The sequence below is a fragment of the Aptenodytes patagonicus genome, chromosome 4 (genome assembly GCF_965638725.1).
Source record: "Aptenodytes patagonicus chromosome 4, bAptPat1.pri.cur, whole genome shotgun sequence".
Classification (NCBI taxonomy): Eukaryota; Metazoa; Chordata; class Aves; order Sphenisciformes; family Spheniscidae; genus Aptenodytes; species Aptenodytes patagonicus.
The window spans coordinates 28,654,735-28,668,905 of record NC_134952.1 but is presented as its reverse complement, the minus strand read 5'-3'; the positions used below and the strand labels follow the sequence as shown (position 1 = coordinate 28,668,905).

The window sequence follows — 14,171 nt, the reverse complement described above, 5'->3', positions numbered from 1 at the left end:
ACATTATTCTCTTTACAAGTACTAATAAAAAACACTGAGCATGATTTTTCTGGTTATCTCCCATAAACTTTGAGAGCCTAGCATGAAACTTAAAATCCTGGTTTAGTTTTGCACAAACATTGTCGAAGAAGAACATTTTCATGAGCACTAGGGACTCACAGAGTTTCTCGATACTCAAATTACATATACCCAGAAACATGCCCAAGCACTGAGCTGACAGGCACAGGATGGCCTGTGTATAAGCTAGCATAAAGTTTGCTGGCTGCAAATAACAGGGAACCTATTTCCCATGCGCGTAGCTGGAACAGGATGGAGTATTAAACATATCCTGCGTATTTTTGTGCCCAATCTCATGAATGTCTCTACAGAAACACCTACTACCTCAGTGAATGGTAGTGAGCTGCTTTCTCACTGGCTTTGTGCAGCACGCGGCAATATGCCATTCTCGATGGAGCAGTCAACATCAGGGTCAGTCCCTCCCATTCCTCCGCAGTTTACCGTGGCCTCCCCATCCTCTCAAAACACGGTGGTAGAGGAGGCAGAGAAGTGCAAGCAGCTATTTGCCTGGCAGTATGTTGTGACACAGGACTACAGGTATACTGTGTGCCTGCATTGTGACTTCCTGAGAAGAGATAATCAGAATATTGATTTTCCCATCACGTGTGCAGTTAAAACAGTAAGTCTATTCATGTAAGATCTGAAATGACCGATGCTAGCTAAATTTTGAAACACTGCCACCTGGGCTGCAATTCATCTGACTCCATATTCACATATTCACTCCGTATAAACCTCCATATTCAGGCTCTTCACATTTTTCTGAAGGAGATGCTTAAGATTAGCTAGAATTCAACCACCCAGGACAGATGTCTTATTCCCTCCATCACTCAGCAGATCATGTTCTGGTGATGGTCCTGCAGATGGTGTGAATCGGCCCACCCACGCTTTAATCAGGCTGCCTAACTGGGCAGACAAGAGTCAGCACGCTGAGCAAATACCCATACTCAAATGCCTTGCCATTCACTCTTGCTCCTTAACAGCTATCGCAGCACCCCATGCAAAAAGACCTCAGAAACAATCAGCTTTCTTCACTTACAAAATTTCCACGAAGCGCTGGACCAAACAGGGATTCCCTGCAGAGAATAAAAAAAAGCAGCTCCTCATCACGCAGCGCTTGAAGTAGGGGCACAACTTTTGTCTTAAGCCTGCAAAGGACCCTGTGCTCGGTGCCCCTTATTTCTACCGTTAGAAACAGCTTCAGTTCACAAGACACCAGACTAGCCAAGTGGACTGCCTGTTATATGCATTTCGGCCCAGCCGTGTTCCTGGAAGGGCTGGAAAGGCTCACTCATTCAGCCCAGGGGAGCAGCAGATTAGGAGAGGGGGGAGAGATAAGCAAGGACAGAAATGGTGAACATCTGAACTGTGCGCTCTGAAAGGAACAGGCTTAAACAGCAGCTGAGAGCACTCTCAGAAATTTCTCTTAACATCCCCGCATACATCAAGAATGTTCCACGCTGCAGGGGCACAGCCAGCCACCAGCTTACGCACTCGTACCTAGGAGGCAGCCGACACTCGCATCAGCGGCGAGGGAGAGATCCCATCTGGAGGGAAGGTGGCAGGCAGCTCTGCCTGCTGGCTCAGGCAGGGGTGCTTGCGGGGAAACACCCTGCCACCCCGGACACGCACAGGAACGCGATCAGCACCAGCTCTCTCTACACGGCGAAACGAAGGAGCGCCGAGTAGCGAACTCCGGCGCTGAACCCCTACTTCGAAGAACTGAAGAGTTCACCGGCAATAAGGGAGCGGGGCGGTGGTACAACACTTCAGTCACGCACCCCTCTGCTCATCACCTCGATTGCTCACTCTGTAGCAATCAACCTGAACATTCACGGGGGGGGGGGGGGGGGTGGCTCCTTCACCCGTGCCCGTGCCGTCAGGAGAGGAGAGAGAGCCCCCCACCGCCCGCCCGGGGCACGCTCCGGCTGACACCAACAACCCGCCTTTATGAGGCCACTGCCACCGCGTATGCGCGGCCCCGCCCCCCGCGAAGCTATTTCCGGTCCTCTCCAGGTACTTCCGGGTTGCGCGCCGGGTTCCGTGGGAGGTGGAAGGGCAGGTGCTGTGGGCGTTCGGCGGGTAGCGGTCCCCGTCCCCGCTCCCGGTGCCGGTCTGCGCTGCCCTGGTTCTGCCTGTGACCGTTGTGGGTTCTCCTGGGGGTGAGCGGGGCCGCGTAGTGTCGCGCTTGTCGGCGGGGTGAGGCTGGGCCCTACTGCCGGCCGTGCGGGGTGCAGCGGTGCCCGCAGGCCCCTGGGCGGTGGGTAGGGGGAGGCCGCAGGGCCTGGGGCTGCCGGTGGGGACGGTAGGGGGGTGCGGCGCTGGCGGGGGTCGGTGTTTCTTCCTCCAACAGCGTAGACTCACCAACCCCCCCAAAAAGTAGCCCCGGCCGAAAGTCCGCGGTCGTTCTGGTGCCCGTTGGCGGGTCGCTCCTCTGTCTCTCGGAGAGCATCACCGTGTTCTCGGGGTAAAATTGTTAAAGCTTTATGAGGCCGTCCTAAGGCCGCGGGATCTCCTTTTCTGTCCATCCCGAGGAAGTGTGTTAACTTTTTCGGTGCTTGTGGAGTAGCCTTTCCTCTGCAAAGGTAAGTTCGACTTGTCACGGTTTTACCATCTGGGGAGAGGAAGCGGCGCAGTCAGCAAAGAAAAGGTGGCGTTCGTCTCCTTCCTTCTTTAGTGGGGCGAACAGATGTTACCCTGTTAAGCACTATTGTAGCTTAATTCCTATTTGTTCTAAAACTGGCCTCTCATTTTGGGTCAGCTAAGAGTAGTGCGTGCTAGCGGTGGTTTGGCACTTAGCTGGCCTTAGGCTTCTGACAGCTGTGGTGTTTTCCGGTTAATGCCAAGCACGGTCAGACCTGGGAAGAGAAGAGTAATACATGGCAAACTGGCTAAAGAGCCTCAGTCTTTCTGATAATTACCTGACTCTCTTAAGCAGAAGCTCGTGGAGAAATGAGTTTTACTTAAATGCAAGAGATGCTCAGGTACTTTTTACAGCCAAGCTTGTTTTCTAGATATTCATCTTCATGGTTGATACAGTTGTACTCAAAATGAGAGCCTTGAAAGAATGACTGGCTGATTGACTTCTGTTTGAAGTTATGTTGAAAAGAAAAAATGTGACCGCGTAGGTTTGGTTTTTTCCTGTGAATTGTAAAGATTTCAAATATCTCTAATGCTTTAACATTTTTTTTCAGATTAATAAACTTACTGAAGCGTTGTTACAGAGCAAGAATGGGAGTGAAAGGAGTTTTAATTGTTTACTTCCAATTATTTCTTTTGAAGATAGAAGCATGGGGTTATTCTGGGCCTTGTCTTTGAAACTTTAGGCATTCAGCTGGTCATAAGAAACAGAAGTTAATCTCAATGTTTGTTCACTTATTTGTTTGCTTTTATTTCAAGCAGAGTATTTCCTCTTTTCTAACAGTAGCAGCTAGTTAAAAGATTGAAGTTCAAAAGGGCTTGTTCTCATTTTGTTTTAGCTTTTCCTACAAGTTACTTTAAATTAGTCTGTGAATTTTAATAAATATTTGATTGTAATCTATCACTTGGATTCTGTACCTTTTCTTTTGGTTGTCCAACAGTCCAGCTTGAACTAGGACTGCAAGAGTGCAATATGCTTATGCAATTAAAATATACCTTATTTAGCGCTATACATCATCAGTATAAAAGGTCATTTTTTTTCTCTTCTGTAATATCAAGAATTTTACAACTATTCATGTGGTGCTTATTTTTAAAACTTTGGCATTTTCTCCAGGTTTAGGTGTATTTTATACAAGTTCCTCACAGCCATAATGAGGCTAGTAATTCTTGAAGATTATGATCAGGCTAGTGAATGGGCTGCAAAATACATCTGTAATCGTATTATCCAATTCAAGCCAAGTCAAGGAAGATATTTCACGCTTGGTCTACCAACAGGCAAGTTTAATTCAAAGTCTATGTAAATGACTAAACCTAGAACTATGTTTGTATCCCTGCTAACAGATACAGTATTTAAAAGAACACAAATATCTTTTTGGTAATACTCCAACATATTTCTATTTAAATATGGATTTGATTTGTGTAAAAAGTTGTGATAAAGTTTGAGAAGCTGAGAAATACTAAATGAGAAATAACAGATTTCTTTTATGTTGAAAAGCATTGTAGCAAAATCTGACTCTGAAGAGATTTAAATACACTGAAAACGTGCAGATACGTAGAACAGTAGAAAAACTTTATTTAACAGGGAGTACACCTTTGGGATGCTACAAAAAGCTGATAGAATACCACAGGAATGGAGATCTCTCTTTCAAATATGTAAAGACTTTCAACATGGATGAATATGTAGGTAAGGTGTGCTAATTGTTTGAGAACACATTACACTGATAATTTTTTTTCTTTATTAAAACTGTTAAATACTTGACAAAGCGCAAGATCAGTCTAGTATGTTTGTACTTCTAAGGTAGACTTATGTACATGGGGTCGTCTTAAGCCTTTTTCTCTCTTCCTTTTTCCACAAAAATGCAAATAAACTAGTCCAGGTGGATTCCAGGCTAAATTCAGTGCTTGTAAATTACTTTACAATACTTCTGTAGAAAGTATGTTGTCACATAGTATTGTGACTGCATCTCTTTTAAAGACTTTACACTCGCTGTAGGATGTATGTGAAGGAAATGTAAACCATTTACCTTGTGCGTGCCAACAGGAAATCTTTCTTCTCAATATAATTTCAAATACTGCTTTATCTGACTTCTTTCTTAAGTTTGTCTTGCATGCCCTACATTGGTTACACATAGACTAGAATTAAGGCTGTTTGGTTAAATCTTGTAATATGTTAATTTCACTCTCAATTATTTCAGGGCTTCCCAGAAATCATCCAGAAAGCTATCATTCCTATATGTGGAATAACTTCTTTAAACATATTGACATAGATCCAAATAATGCTCATATCCTTGATGGGAATGCTCCAGACTTACAGGCAGAATGTGATGCATTTGAAAAGAAAATCGAAGAAGCGGGGGGGATTGATCTGTTTGTTGGAGGTATGAGGAAATGCTCTATGGTTAGCTATGATTTCAACAAATACACTGACTCTTTAATCGCCATTTTCATAACTTAGCTAAACCCACTTTTTTCAGTTCTGGTGTCAGAAAGTTCTGTGACTAACAAAGAATTGGTATGAATACCAGAACAGAACGGTTGGTGTCCAAGTTTCTAATAACTTAATTTCAAGTAAGTTTTGAATGCTTCCTATTGAAAACGGGGAACCAAAAGGAAAGAAAATGAGTCCTAAAACTTTTTTATTCATTTACAATGTTTGAGGATATTTGTTGACTCGCAGGTCTGGAATGATTTACTTCTTTTAACTTTGAAAAGGCATTGGTCCAGATGGCCACATTGCATTCAATGAACCCGGATCAAGTTTGTCTTCAAGAACAAGATTAAAGACTTTAGCAATGGACACCATTTTGGCAAATGCTAAATACTTTGATGGAGACTTATCTAAAGTACCAACTATGGCGCTAACAGTTGGTGTGGGTACAGTGATGGATGCTAGAGAAGTAAGAACTCATTTAGTTCTAGTTGCATGTGTCTGTTTTCAAGACTAGTTGGTATTGATACTGGGATTGAAAGTAAAGAGACCTTTGTTTTGCAGGTGATGATTCTTATAACAGGTGCACATAAGGCTTTTGCATTGTACAAAGCAATTGAAGAAGGAGTCAATCATATGTGGACAGTTTCTGCTTTCCAGCAACACCCTCGTACTATCTTTGTGTGTGATGAAGATGCTACTTTAGAACTAAGAGTTAAAACTGTGAAGTACTTTAAAGGTGAGCACTGAATCAGAGGTTACATGTATTTAAAAAAAAGAAATTTTAAATTACATTGATTTAAGTCTGAGCCTTCCAACACTTTACAGTAGCTAATGTATAATGTTATATATCCAAAATACTAAATGTTAACTTATTTCTTGTGAATGGAAAAGTGCTAGGAGGCATAACTTGTGTTCCTTACATTCCCGACACATCTACTTTGAAAAAATATTTCCTTTGCTTCCAGTTTGAAATGATAGTTTAGTAATCTTCAACTGTATGTAAAACAGCAGCAGTCTGGTGTTCCAGAATACTGGTCTTAAATATACTAGAAAGGCTCCCTTAAAGAAAACTTGATACATTTATTAATCCTGATATATTTTCATGCTGCTTTTGCTATGTGCTGTAATGTGCTGTCTAGTAAACTTGAAATGTGTGATACAGACTTTGAAGCCACCTGAGGACACTTCATACAGTGCATTAGCATAACAATCTATACCAACTTTTAATACATTGCAGCCTTTTACTGTGCTTTTCATATTTGTAGTAGGTATATTGAGGCAAGCTTAAAGTTGGGATTTTTGGTAGTCATTGAAAGTTCCTAGATGTGAATTCTGTTTCACTGAGACTGCAGAAGCTAAGGAAAAGTAGTTTTCTCCTAATTATATTAGCACAGCAAATGCAATCGTGTAAATCGCTCATCTTTCTCACTAGCATGGATACTTGTAGTACTTGAGGCATCAGAGATTAAGACTGTAATTTATGAAATTATTTTTTAGAACATTATATCACCAGTGTCCATATGTATTGGATTGCAATTTTGGCATTAATGTGATTTTTACCCTGATATCATTTGTGGCAAACTTGTTAAGTTTGGATTTTTTTAGTATGCTATGTATTCTTTGCTATGTATTGTGTGTGTTAGTCTTTACCTGTATCACACTGCTAGGTAGTACTTACTGTTGTTTTCAAAGAAACTTCTTTAACTGCTTGGATAAATTTTAAACGTTATCCTGTATTTCATATAAACAAAAGCTTTGCTTGGGAAAGATATAAACCTAACGTAGAATTATTAGGTATGAATGACACTGAACATTGCTTTAAAAAAATTAAGGGCTACGGTATATGAATGTGTGCTATTGTGTCACACTTTAATTGCCCTGTAATACAGAGCAATAGAATTCTTAAAAAGATGGTTTACTTTAAATTTGCTTAATTTTACCTATTCTCAAATCAGTAAGATCTTCCCGTTTTAAGATGGAGGAGAAATCAATGTGGGTCAAATTTGGAATTATTTGAGTCTTGATCTTCAGGTTAGATTTCTTAGGAAGCTAGGTAGTTCTTAATGACTGCTAATTATGGCAGCTATTTACTGTGATTTTTCTCCATTTAAAAAATCTCCAGGTACTACATGAAACTTCAAATCTTTTTGATAATCAAGTACCACACTGGCTGGTAACTAGAATAACTTACTCCCCTTCACTTTTTTCTAGCTTTCTGAAAACCTGTTAGAGGCTAAAATTATCAAGTGTACTTAAATGTTCTTATGGGAAAAGGGAAAGGTAACTTTCTTGCAGAATGAAGCAGGAAATGAATTTTGAATTTACTAATTAGTCTGCAGATAAGTCAATTCAGGATAGTTTTTCCATACTTGTGTATGCTCCTCTTAAAACTGTATGCAGAAATCTGTTTATTCAAAGCATACTTCAATATGCAGTGAGACTTTCCTTTGAAATAATTGTTTTGGCATCTATCAAGTAAGGACTCTGCATATCTTTAAAAAAAGCTTTTGTTTCTAACAGTTTTTCTGAAACAATTTCACAGGATTTAAATATCCTTCATGAAATGTGGCAGAGGCAATACTTTGTAAGCATTTTTCATGCCTCTAGGAAGTGGGTAATTATCTCCTTTTCATTTCCCTTTTTTAGAAGAGAAAAACGCTGGTAGGAAGCGGAATGCTTTAAAGTTCAAAACATGGTTCTAGTCTGAGTAGTGTGTGCAGCTGGTACTCTTACAGTACAAATGGCTTTTGTATCAAATGTATACATAGTATTTTTTCACTTACTGTTAAACTCCTGAAAAATATTACTGACTTGATCTTTCCCACATACATCAACCTGATAGTTACCCTTCATGAAATCTAAGAAACTGTTTTCTTTAGTTATGTTCCCTTCTAAGTTTGTTTGGGGTTTTTTTTGCACAAATATCTGAAGCTAAGTCATTACCTCTAGAGGCAAAATGAGCTGGATTCTTGAGTCAGTTATAGGTGTGTTGGCTGTTTAGTATGGCTGAACATCTCACTAATTGGAGAAGGAAATAGTAAAGTCTGCTTTTTATATTAAATAATCACACACTGATTAGAAACAGATGCTGCATAAAATGCCTTTTGTTGTGGTCACCTACAGTAATGATGTCAGATCGTATAGTTACTCAAATTTCATGTTGCTGCAGTGACACAAAGCTTGCCACCAGATGCATCACATAGCAACGGTATTTGAATATTCTTTGCAATATATAATCACTAAAATGTGCACTACTGTCAGACTTCTTTAAAGGTTTTTAAGAAGAAAATCTCTACTTTGAATGTTGCATATTATTTAAATTTGTAATTTTAGAAGTTAATCTTTAGCTTGGTGCTAAAATGGACTTTTACTTTGCAGATTGTGAACACTGATCAGTTACTGTTATTAGTCCTTAAGGTGAAATGAGGTTAAAAACATACCAGTGACTGAATGTCACACATACCTAGATATAGGCAACATTTTTACAAAGTTGTAACAAAATAAAGCAAGCAGCACCTTTTTTCTTTTATTGCTCTTTTCAGCACTTTCTAAAATGAAAGTGTCTGAATAGGGGGGAAAAAAAATACTCCCCTAATCACAGCTATGGATGACTTGTATATGACCAAAAAAAGCCCAGCTAGAATAGAAAACAGTTCTAAATCTGCATTAATAGTCTGGATACTTTTAGTTTGGTTTTGCCTTTGCCTGTCTAGGACCGCAAGTACACTTCTAATTACAAAGACATACCACAATGCTAAACATTGCAATTCAAGCTGTTAAGTAAAAGTATCAGTATGTGTACATCTGATTTTCATGACAAATTGTGGTATGAGGGAATTTTATGTTGCTGCTATGCAGTTTTTAATAGAAAGGAAAGATGGGTGGGTCTCGTGTTCAATTCGTTTGGAAGTATTCCAGATAGACTTTTTGACAGGTCTGTTACCGGAGAGCTGTCTTGTCCATGCTCACTTTATACTGAAGATGTCAATAGTATTCAAGTGATACAGGAATATCTATGCTGTCTTTAACTTCTGATTTTAAACTACTTTAAATAGCCATTGTTATTCTCTTCAGTGAACTATTTAAAATGTATACTTTGACGCAAACTCCAACTAAAAAATGTGGATAGAAAGACATGTTGAAAAAGTATAACTAATGTAAAGCTGGCATTGTTGCTTTCCCCCCAAGGTTTAATGCATGTGCACAATAAGCTTGTGGACCCACTGTACAGTATGAAAGAAAACTGAAAGAAGAATTGAAGAGGAACTCCATGTGGGTCAACAGCAACAGTTTTAGGTAGCAGATGAGTTCACTGCTATGCAATATGCTGAAAACTGTTTAAAATGGGGAATCCTAGGTACTGTATTTTTTAAAAGGTCCAATATCTGTACATTCACATTCCGTCTGTTTGCAGTGTTGTGCATTTTGCTTTAACGGTTGGAGCTCTGTTGTTGGCTGGTACATAACTAAATGGAACAGAATAAACCTGTGGGAGGCTGCATGTTATGTAGGGGGAAAAGCAGAGCACGTATTCTAGCACAGCAATGTAATGCGTCTGCCTTGTGTTAGAGAAAATGATATTTTATTTCCAGGAATTTGTAATTTTTGGCTTGATTAGTGTAACTACATTTTGCATTTGTGTGTCTAGGCTGAATGGTTTTGGCCTTCGTCAATACTATGGAATTGTAATAGTTGTATAATTTCTACTATGAAATGTTCTGTTTACATCTGTCTAATGTACACTGAGCTTTTGTACTTGGTTGCCTTAAATTTATCTTAAACAGTTTTTGGGCATGTACAATTCAGGCAAATAAAAATACAAAAACAGTGCCTAAAAATGCACCAAATTCTTGAAAGTTGTACTTTACTCCACAGATAAAAATATTAAACTTCTGCCATAGCACTTTTTTCCTCTCATGTATTTCAAGTTACTTTAGGATTTTTATATTTTTGGTAATTGAGCTTTATACGTAAGGAAAAATCTAAATGTTCCTTTCTGGAGGTACCTGTTTAATTGTACCATTGATGTTACTATTAAATGCCTGAAAAGAGGTTAATTTACAGGACTATAATGTCTGCAAGTTTAAATGATCATGTATTAAAGTCACCTGTTAATCACTTTGCAATAGTTACCTCTCATTGTATCATTATAAATATTGAGCTGTTACAAGGAATGTTATTTCTACTTTGAATATAAGTAAAACTTAAATATAAACTGACTTGAATAAATACTTCAGGGTTTCATGGAGAGGTTAGGAATTTTGTGTCTTCTTCCACCTAAGGGGGAAGTGAAAAGTTTATTGATTTAGACTTGGGGGGGGGCACACCCTTGTATAAAATTCTCACTGGAAGAACATGCAACTGCTTCAACAGTTTAACTTTTTGCCTAGATAGATGATAGGCAGGTAGCCTTTATTACAAATCACGTTAATCCTGTTTTACAGTTGAGGATACTGGCCCAACAGGCCCAGTGGCTGCACTAACAGGAATTTGGCCTAAATCCCTGGGATGGAATAACCAAGGATCCCAGGCTGTGCGCCTGGGAAGCAGCCTTGCTGAAAGGGATGCTGGTGGACAGCAAGCTGAACATGAGACAGCAGCAACAAAGGCAAATCAGGTCCTGGGCTCCATCCACGGGGGCTTTACTAGCAGAGATAGAGATGTGATGATCCCACTCTACTTGGTGCTTGTCAGGCCACACCTGGAGTACTGTATCCAGTTCTGGTCCCCACAATTCAAGAAAGATACAGACAGACTGGAGAGGGTCCAAAGGAGGGCTGCAAAGATAATCAAAGAGCTGGAGAACCTGCTGTATAAGGAGTTAGTCCTTTTCTCCCTGGAGAAGGCTTAAAGAGGGGCCTCATCACAGTATTCCCGTATTTAAAGGGTGAGTACAAAGAGGAGGGAGGCTGTCTTCACAGGGAGCTACATGGAGAAAGCAAGGGGCCCCAGGTACAAGTTGCACTGGGAAAGGTTTTATTGCAATGTAAGAAGTAACTTTTTTATAGTAAGAACAATCATTCACTAGAACAACCTCCCCAGGGATGTGGTGGAGTCCCCACTGCTGGAGGCTTTCAAGATGCGACTGGACAGGGTGCTAGGCAATCTCATCTAGGCTCACCTTTCCCAGAAAGGGTGGAGCAGATGGTCTTTCCAGGTCCCTTCAAACCTGGACTGTTCTACAATCCTATGAAATTACAAAAGGATGGAAGAGTCTTGTCTCAAGCAGTGTAGGAAGCCAGGCCTAGTGTTTCAGTTCTTAACAGTAGGTTGAACAAGTACAGATTTAAAACAGGCTTTCAGGTTTAAGACTCAACTTTTGCCCTTGCATTTTTGAAGCATAATGCAACATTGGGAGGGGAAAGTTTAAAACACTGTGTTTCAGGAGAATGCTGTTATGTGTAGCATATGACCCACAAAATGCATCATGATCCATCTTGTGGCAAAATTGGGAATTCTGTTGAGGAAATGTAGAATTTAGGTTCAGGAATGAGTGGAAATCCATAACTTTTATACACCTCTACTTCTAAAAGCTTTTCTTCCTTGCAACTCCTTATTTTCATTCTTTATTCCAGAGCACCTTTCAGTCTTCTGCCTCTCTTGCCAACCTCACCAACTAAAGCCCTTTTCTGTGTTCTCTCAAGACGTAAGAAACCACAGAATTAATCTCTCTTCTCCCTTCATAACCATTGGCACTTCTGTGAAACACAGGCCAGTTTAAATACCAGTACAATAGTACCCATACTTGGCTGAGCGGGGTTAAGACTGTTTCTGCCTCTTTTCATGAATAGTCTTCAGTTGTTCTCCAATTAGAAAAAAGTTTAACAACAGAAGCTGTTACGAATTCTACTGGCTGTAGAATTCTACTCTAGGCCCTGTAAATTCATGAGTTTGTTTTGTTTTTTTTTTTACTACTACACCACCATTTCTATCATTTCAGTCCTTAAGATACTCCCAATTACTTTCTTTCTTCAATTACAGTACCTTCCAAACTTGTCAACTACTAAAAGTAAGTCAACCCTGTAAGTTACATTAAGCTTTACCTGTTACCCTGCAGCCCGTTGTTAAAATCTAAATGGCAAAGCAAGCATTTTCAAGTTCAGAAGTCTTAAGTTAAGGGCTTCTTGGGTAAATGAGTAAATTCTAACTTAGCCTGGCACATCTACTTTAGCATTTTATTCTCCTTTTTGTCAGTAAGATTTTAAAGTATGTTTCAGGGTGGGGGGGGAAGTATGTGACTAGATAGAATCAGGTCATTTTGTGTCAAAAACTACTACTTCATTTACTGTTCTAACAGTAACAGTACTAACCCGTTCATTTAAAGTCCTTGCTCTCAAAACTGACATCATGTACAAGTCCTCTCAGAACTGGACTACAAATGTGTATTTTTTTCTGCTTCAGATGACTATAGTAAGGCTAAAAGACTGAGTTCCTCTAGTCTCATTCCCAAGGCAGCTTTATCCGTGCATGTAATTTTCATTTAATTAGGCAACATATATTTGATGTGTCGTACTCAGCAACTTTCTCCAAGTAGTAAATCTTTCATAATCTCTAGCTTACCTTTAGCTTCTGCCTTATTCCTCAGTACAGAGCCAATACTTTCTCTTTTTTAGGTCTACTTAAATGGGAATAAAAAATATTATAGAATTTTACTTTCGTTCCTTCACTCTTAGCACATATTACTATACCTGTACTTTCTTAAAGACATCTCTGTACTTTCTAAAGATATCTCTGTACTTTCTTAAATGCTATCTTTTAAGATAGCATTCCTGCTAGGTTTTTTAGGGGAGGAATAATGATTATGTTAATTATAGAGAGCTTTTGTCCACAGCACCTTTCCTATCTTCAGGATCAGTAGTAGCAGCAGTAGCTTATATACCTTTATTAGAGATATGGGATACCTTGTTCACATCCAGATCTTTGCTTTTTCAATACAGCTGGAACAGCTTCAAATAAAAAAACCCACCAAACAAAAAAAACAAACCACAAACGACTGAAGTATCAAAATTCCCTCCCTCCTTTTTCTGTAGGCTCTGAGAGCAATACAAGTTGAAAGGGACCTCTGAAAGTGTCCAGTTCAATTCCATCCCTCCAAGGATTTTCCCAATTCATCCATGTACTCGGGTTGAAGTAAAAGAACTAGCTTATGATTGATCAATCTCAAATTGCAGTTACAAGCCTAAATTTAAGAGCAGCCTTTCCTGGTGACTGAGTACTTTAGTAGGTATTACTAACAATTTGTTCTCTAAAATATATTTAATAACAAGAAGTGAAGATCTGTGAAGACCCAAATTAGTCCCTGAAGATCTAAAAAAATAAAAGCAGCTTAAAAGCTTTTGGAGGTGGGCATGCAGTTGTTAACACAGTGTATAGCATGGTCATTAACTTGTGTTAATGATTGCTTTGTTTACACTTCCAAAAGCAACAACTTATATTAAGAACACTTAACTACAGCTTTCAAGTGAGAACTCACTGACAAACATTAGTATGTGAACAGCGTAAGTAAAACTTGCAAGTACACTAAGACATGTTCTAACCAAACCTTCATGCTAAAGGAATTCTTTAAGGCCTGAATTGGTCTCATTGGTGGAGTAGTTACATACCTTGTGTTTTAACATATTAAAACTTACAATTTCTTTGGAGATTAGCATAGCAAGGCTGTTATTCATGGTAAACTGACACACTTTAACAAGTTTAAAATAAATAGCGTGGTACATTAAAAAAAGTCATGATTATTTTTCCTGATGTGATTCCCAACATCAACATGATTTCCTGACAACAGCAACTTTAGAAAAGTAAAACAGGAAGTAGCTTGATATTTTTGTGGCAACAGTTCAAACTTTAAAAAAAAAACCAATAAAGAAACAGCATAGCATTGTTTGTCTATACTACCTTTCAATTATTTTTATAAACTTTTTGTCTCATTGCTCCTGTTATCTCAAAGACTTACAATGCAAAAATAAAACATAATTTTGTTAAAATTTAAGTGTTAAAAGTATGAAAACAATGAAATGCAATGAAAAACAACACCATGGAAACTTTTACA

General features: G+C 39.2%; 1 protein-coding gene across 2 annotated transcripts; it reads left to right on the top strand.

Moving 5' to 3' along the window:
- Positions 1 to 2,376: 2,376 nt before the first annotated feature.
- On the top strand, positions 2,377 to 10,373 carry GNPDA2 (glucosamine-6-phosphate deaminase 2). Of its 2 annotated transcripts, none has more exons than XM_076336194.1 (7): positions 2,377 to 3,178; positions 3,809 to 3,969; positions 4,277 to 4,378; positions 4,890 to 5,072; positions 5,407 to 5,591; positions 5,687 to 5,861; positions 9,314 to 10,373. In XM_076336194.1, exons 1-7 carry the CDS (start codon positions 3,153 to 3,155, stop codon positions 9,370 to 9,372), a joined length of 891 nt encoding a protein of 296 aa, XP_076192309.1. In that variant the 5' UTR covers positions 2,377 to 3,152; the 3' UTR covers positions 9,373 to 10,373. The 2 variants fall into 2 exon arrangements, with proteins under 2 accessions (XP_076192309.1, XP_076192308.1); XM_076336193.1 differs by lacking the exon at positions 2,377 to 3,178 and adding an exon at positions 3,185 to 3,723.
- Positions 10,374 to 14,171: the final 3,798 nt, after the last annotated feature.

What these genes read in the sequence shown, in the direction of transcription:
- GNPDA2 (XM_076336193.1), top strand. Translation starts at nt 3,668, where the DNA reads ATGCTTATGCAATTAAAATATACCTTATTTAGCGCTATACATCATCAG. An exon ending in CACGCTTGGTCTACCAACAG is followed by an intron (nt 3,970 to 4,276) that starts GCAAGTTTAATT and finishes TTTATTTAACAG; the next exon opens with GGAGTACACCTTTGGGATGC. An exon ending in CAACATGGATGAATATGTAG is followed by an intron (nt 4,379 to 4,889) that starts GTAAGGTGTGCT and finishes CAATTATTTCAG; the next exon opens with GGCTTCCCAGAAATCATCCA.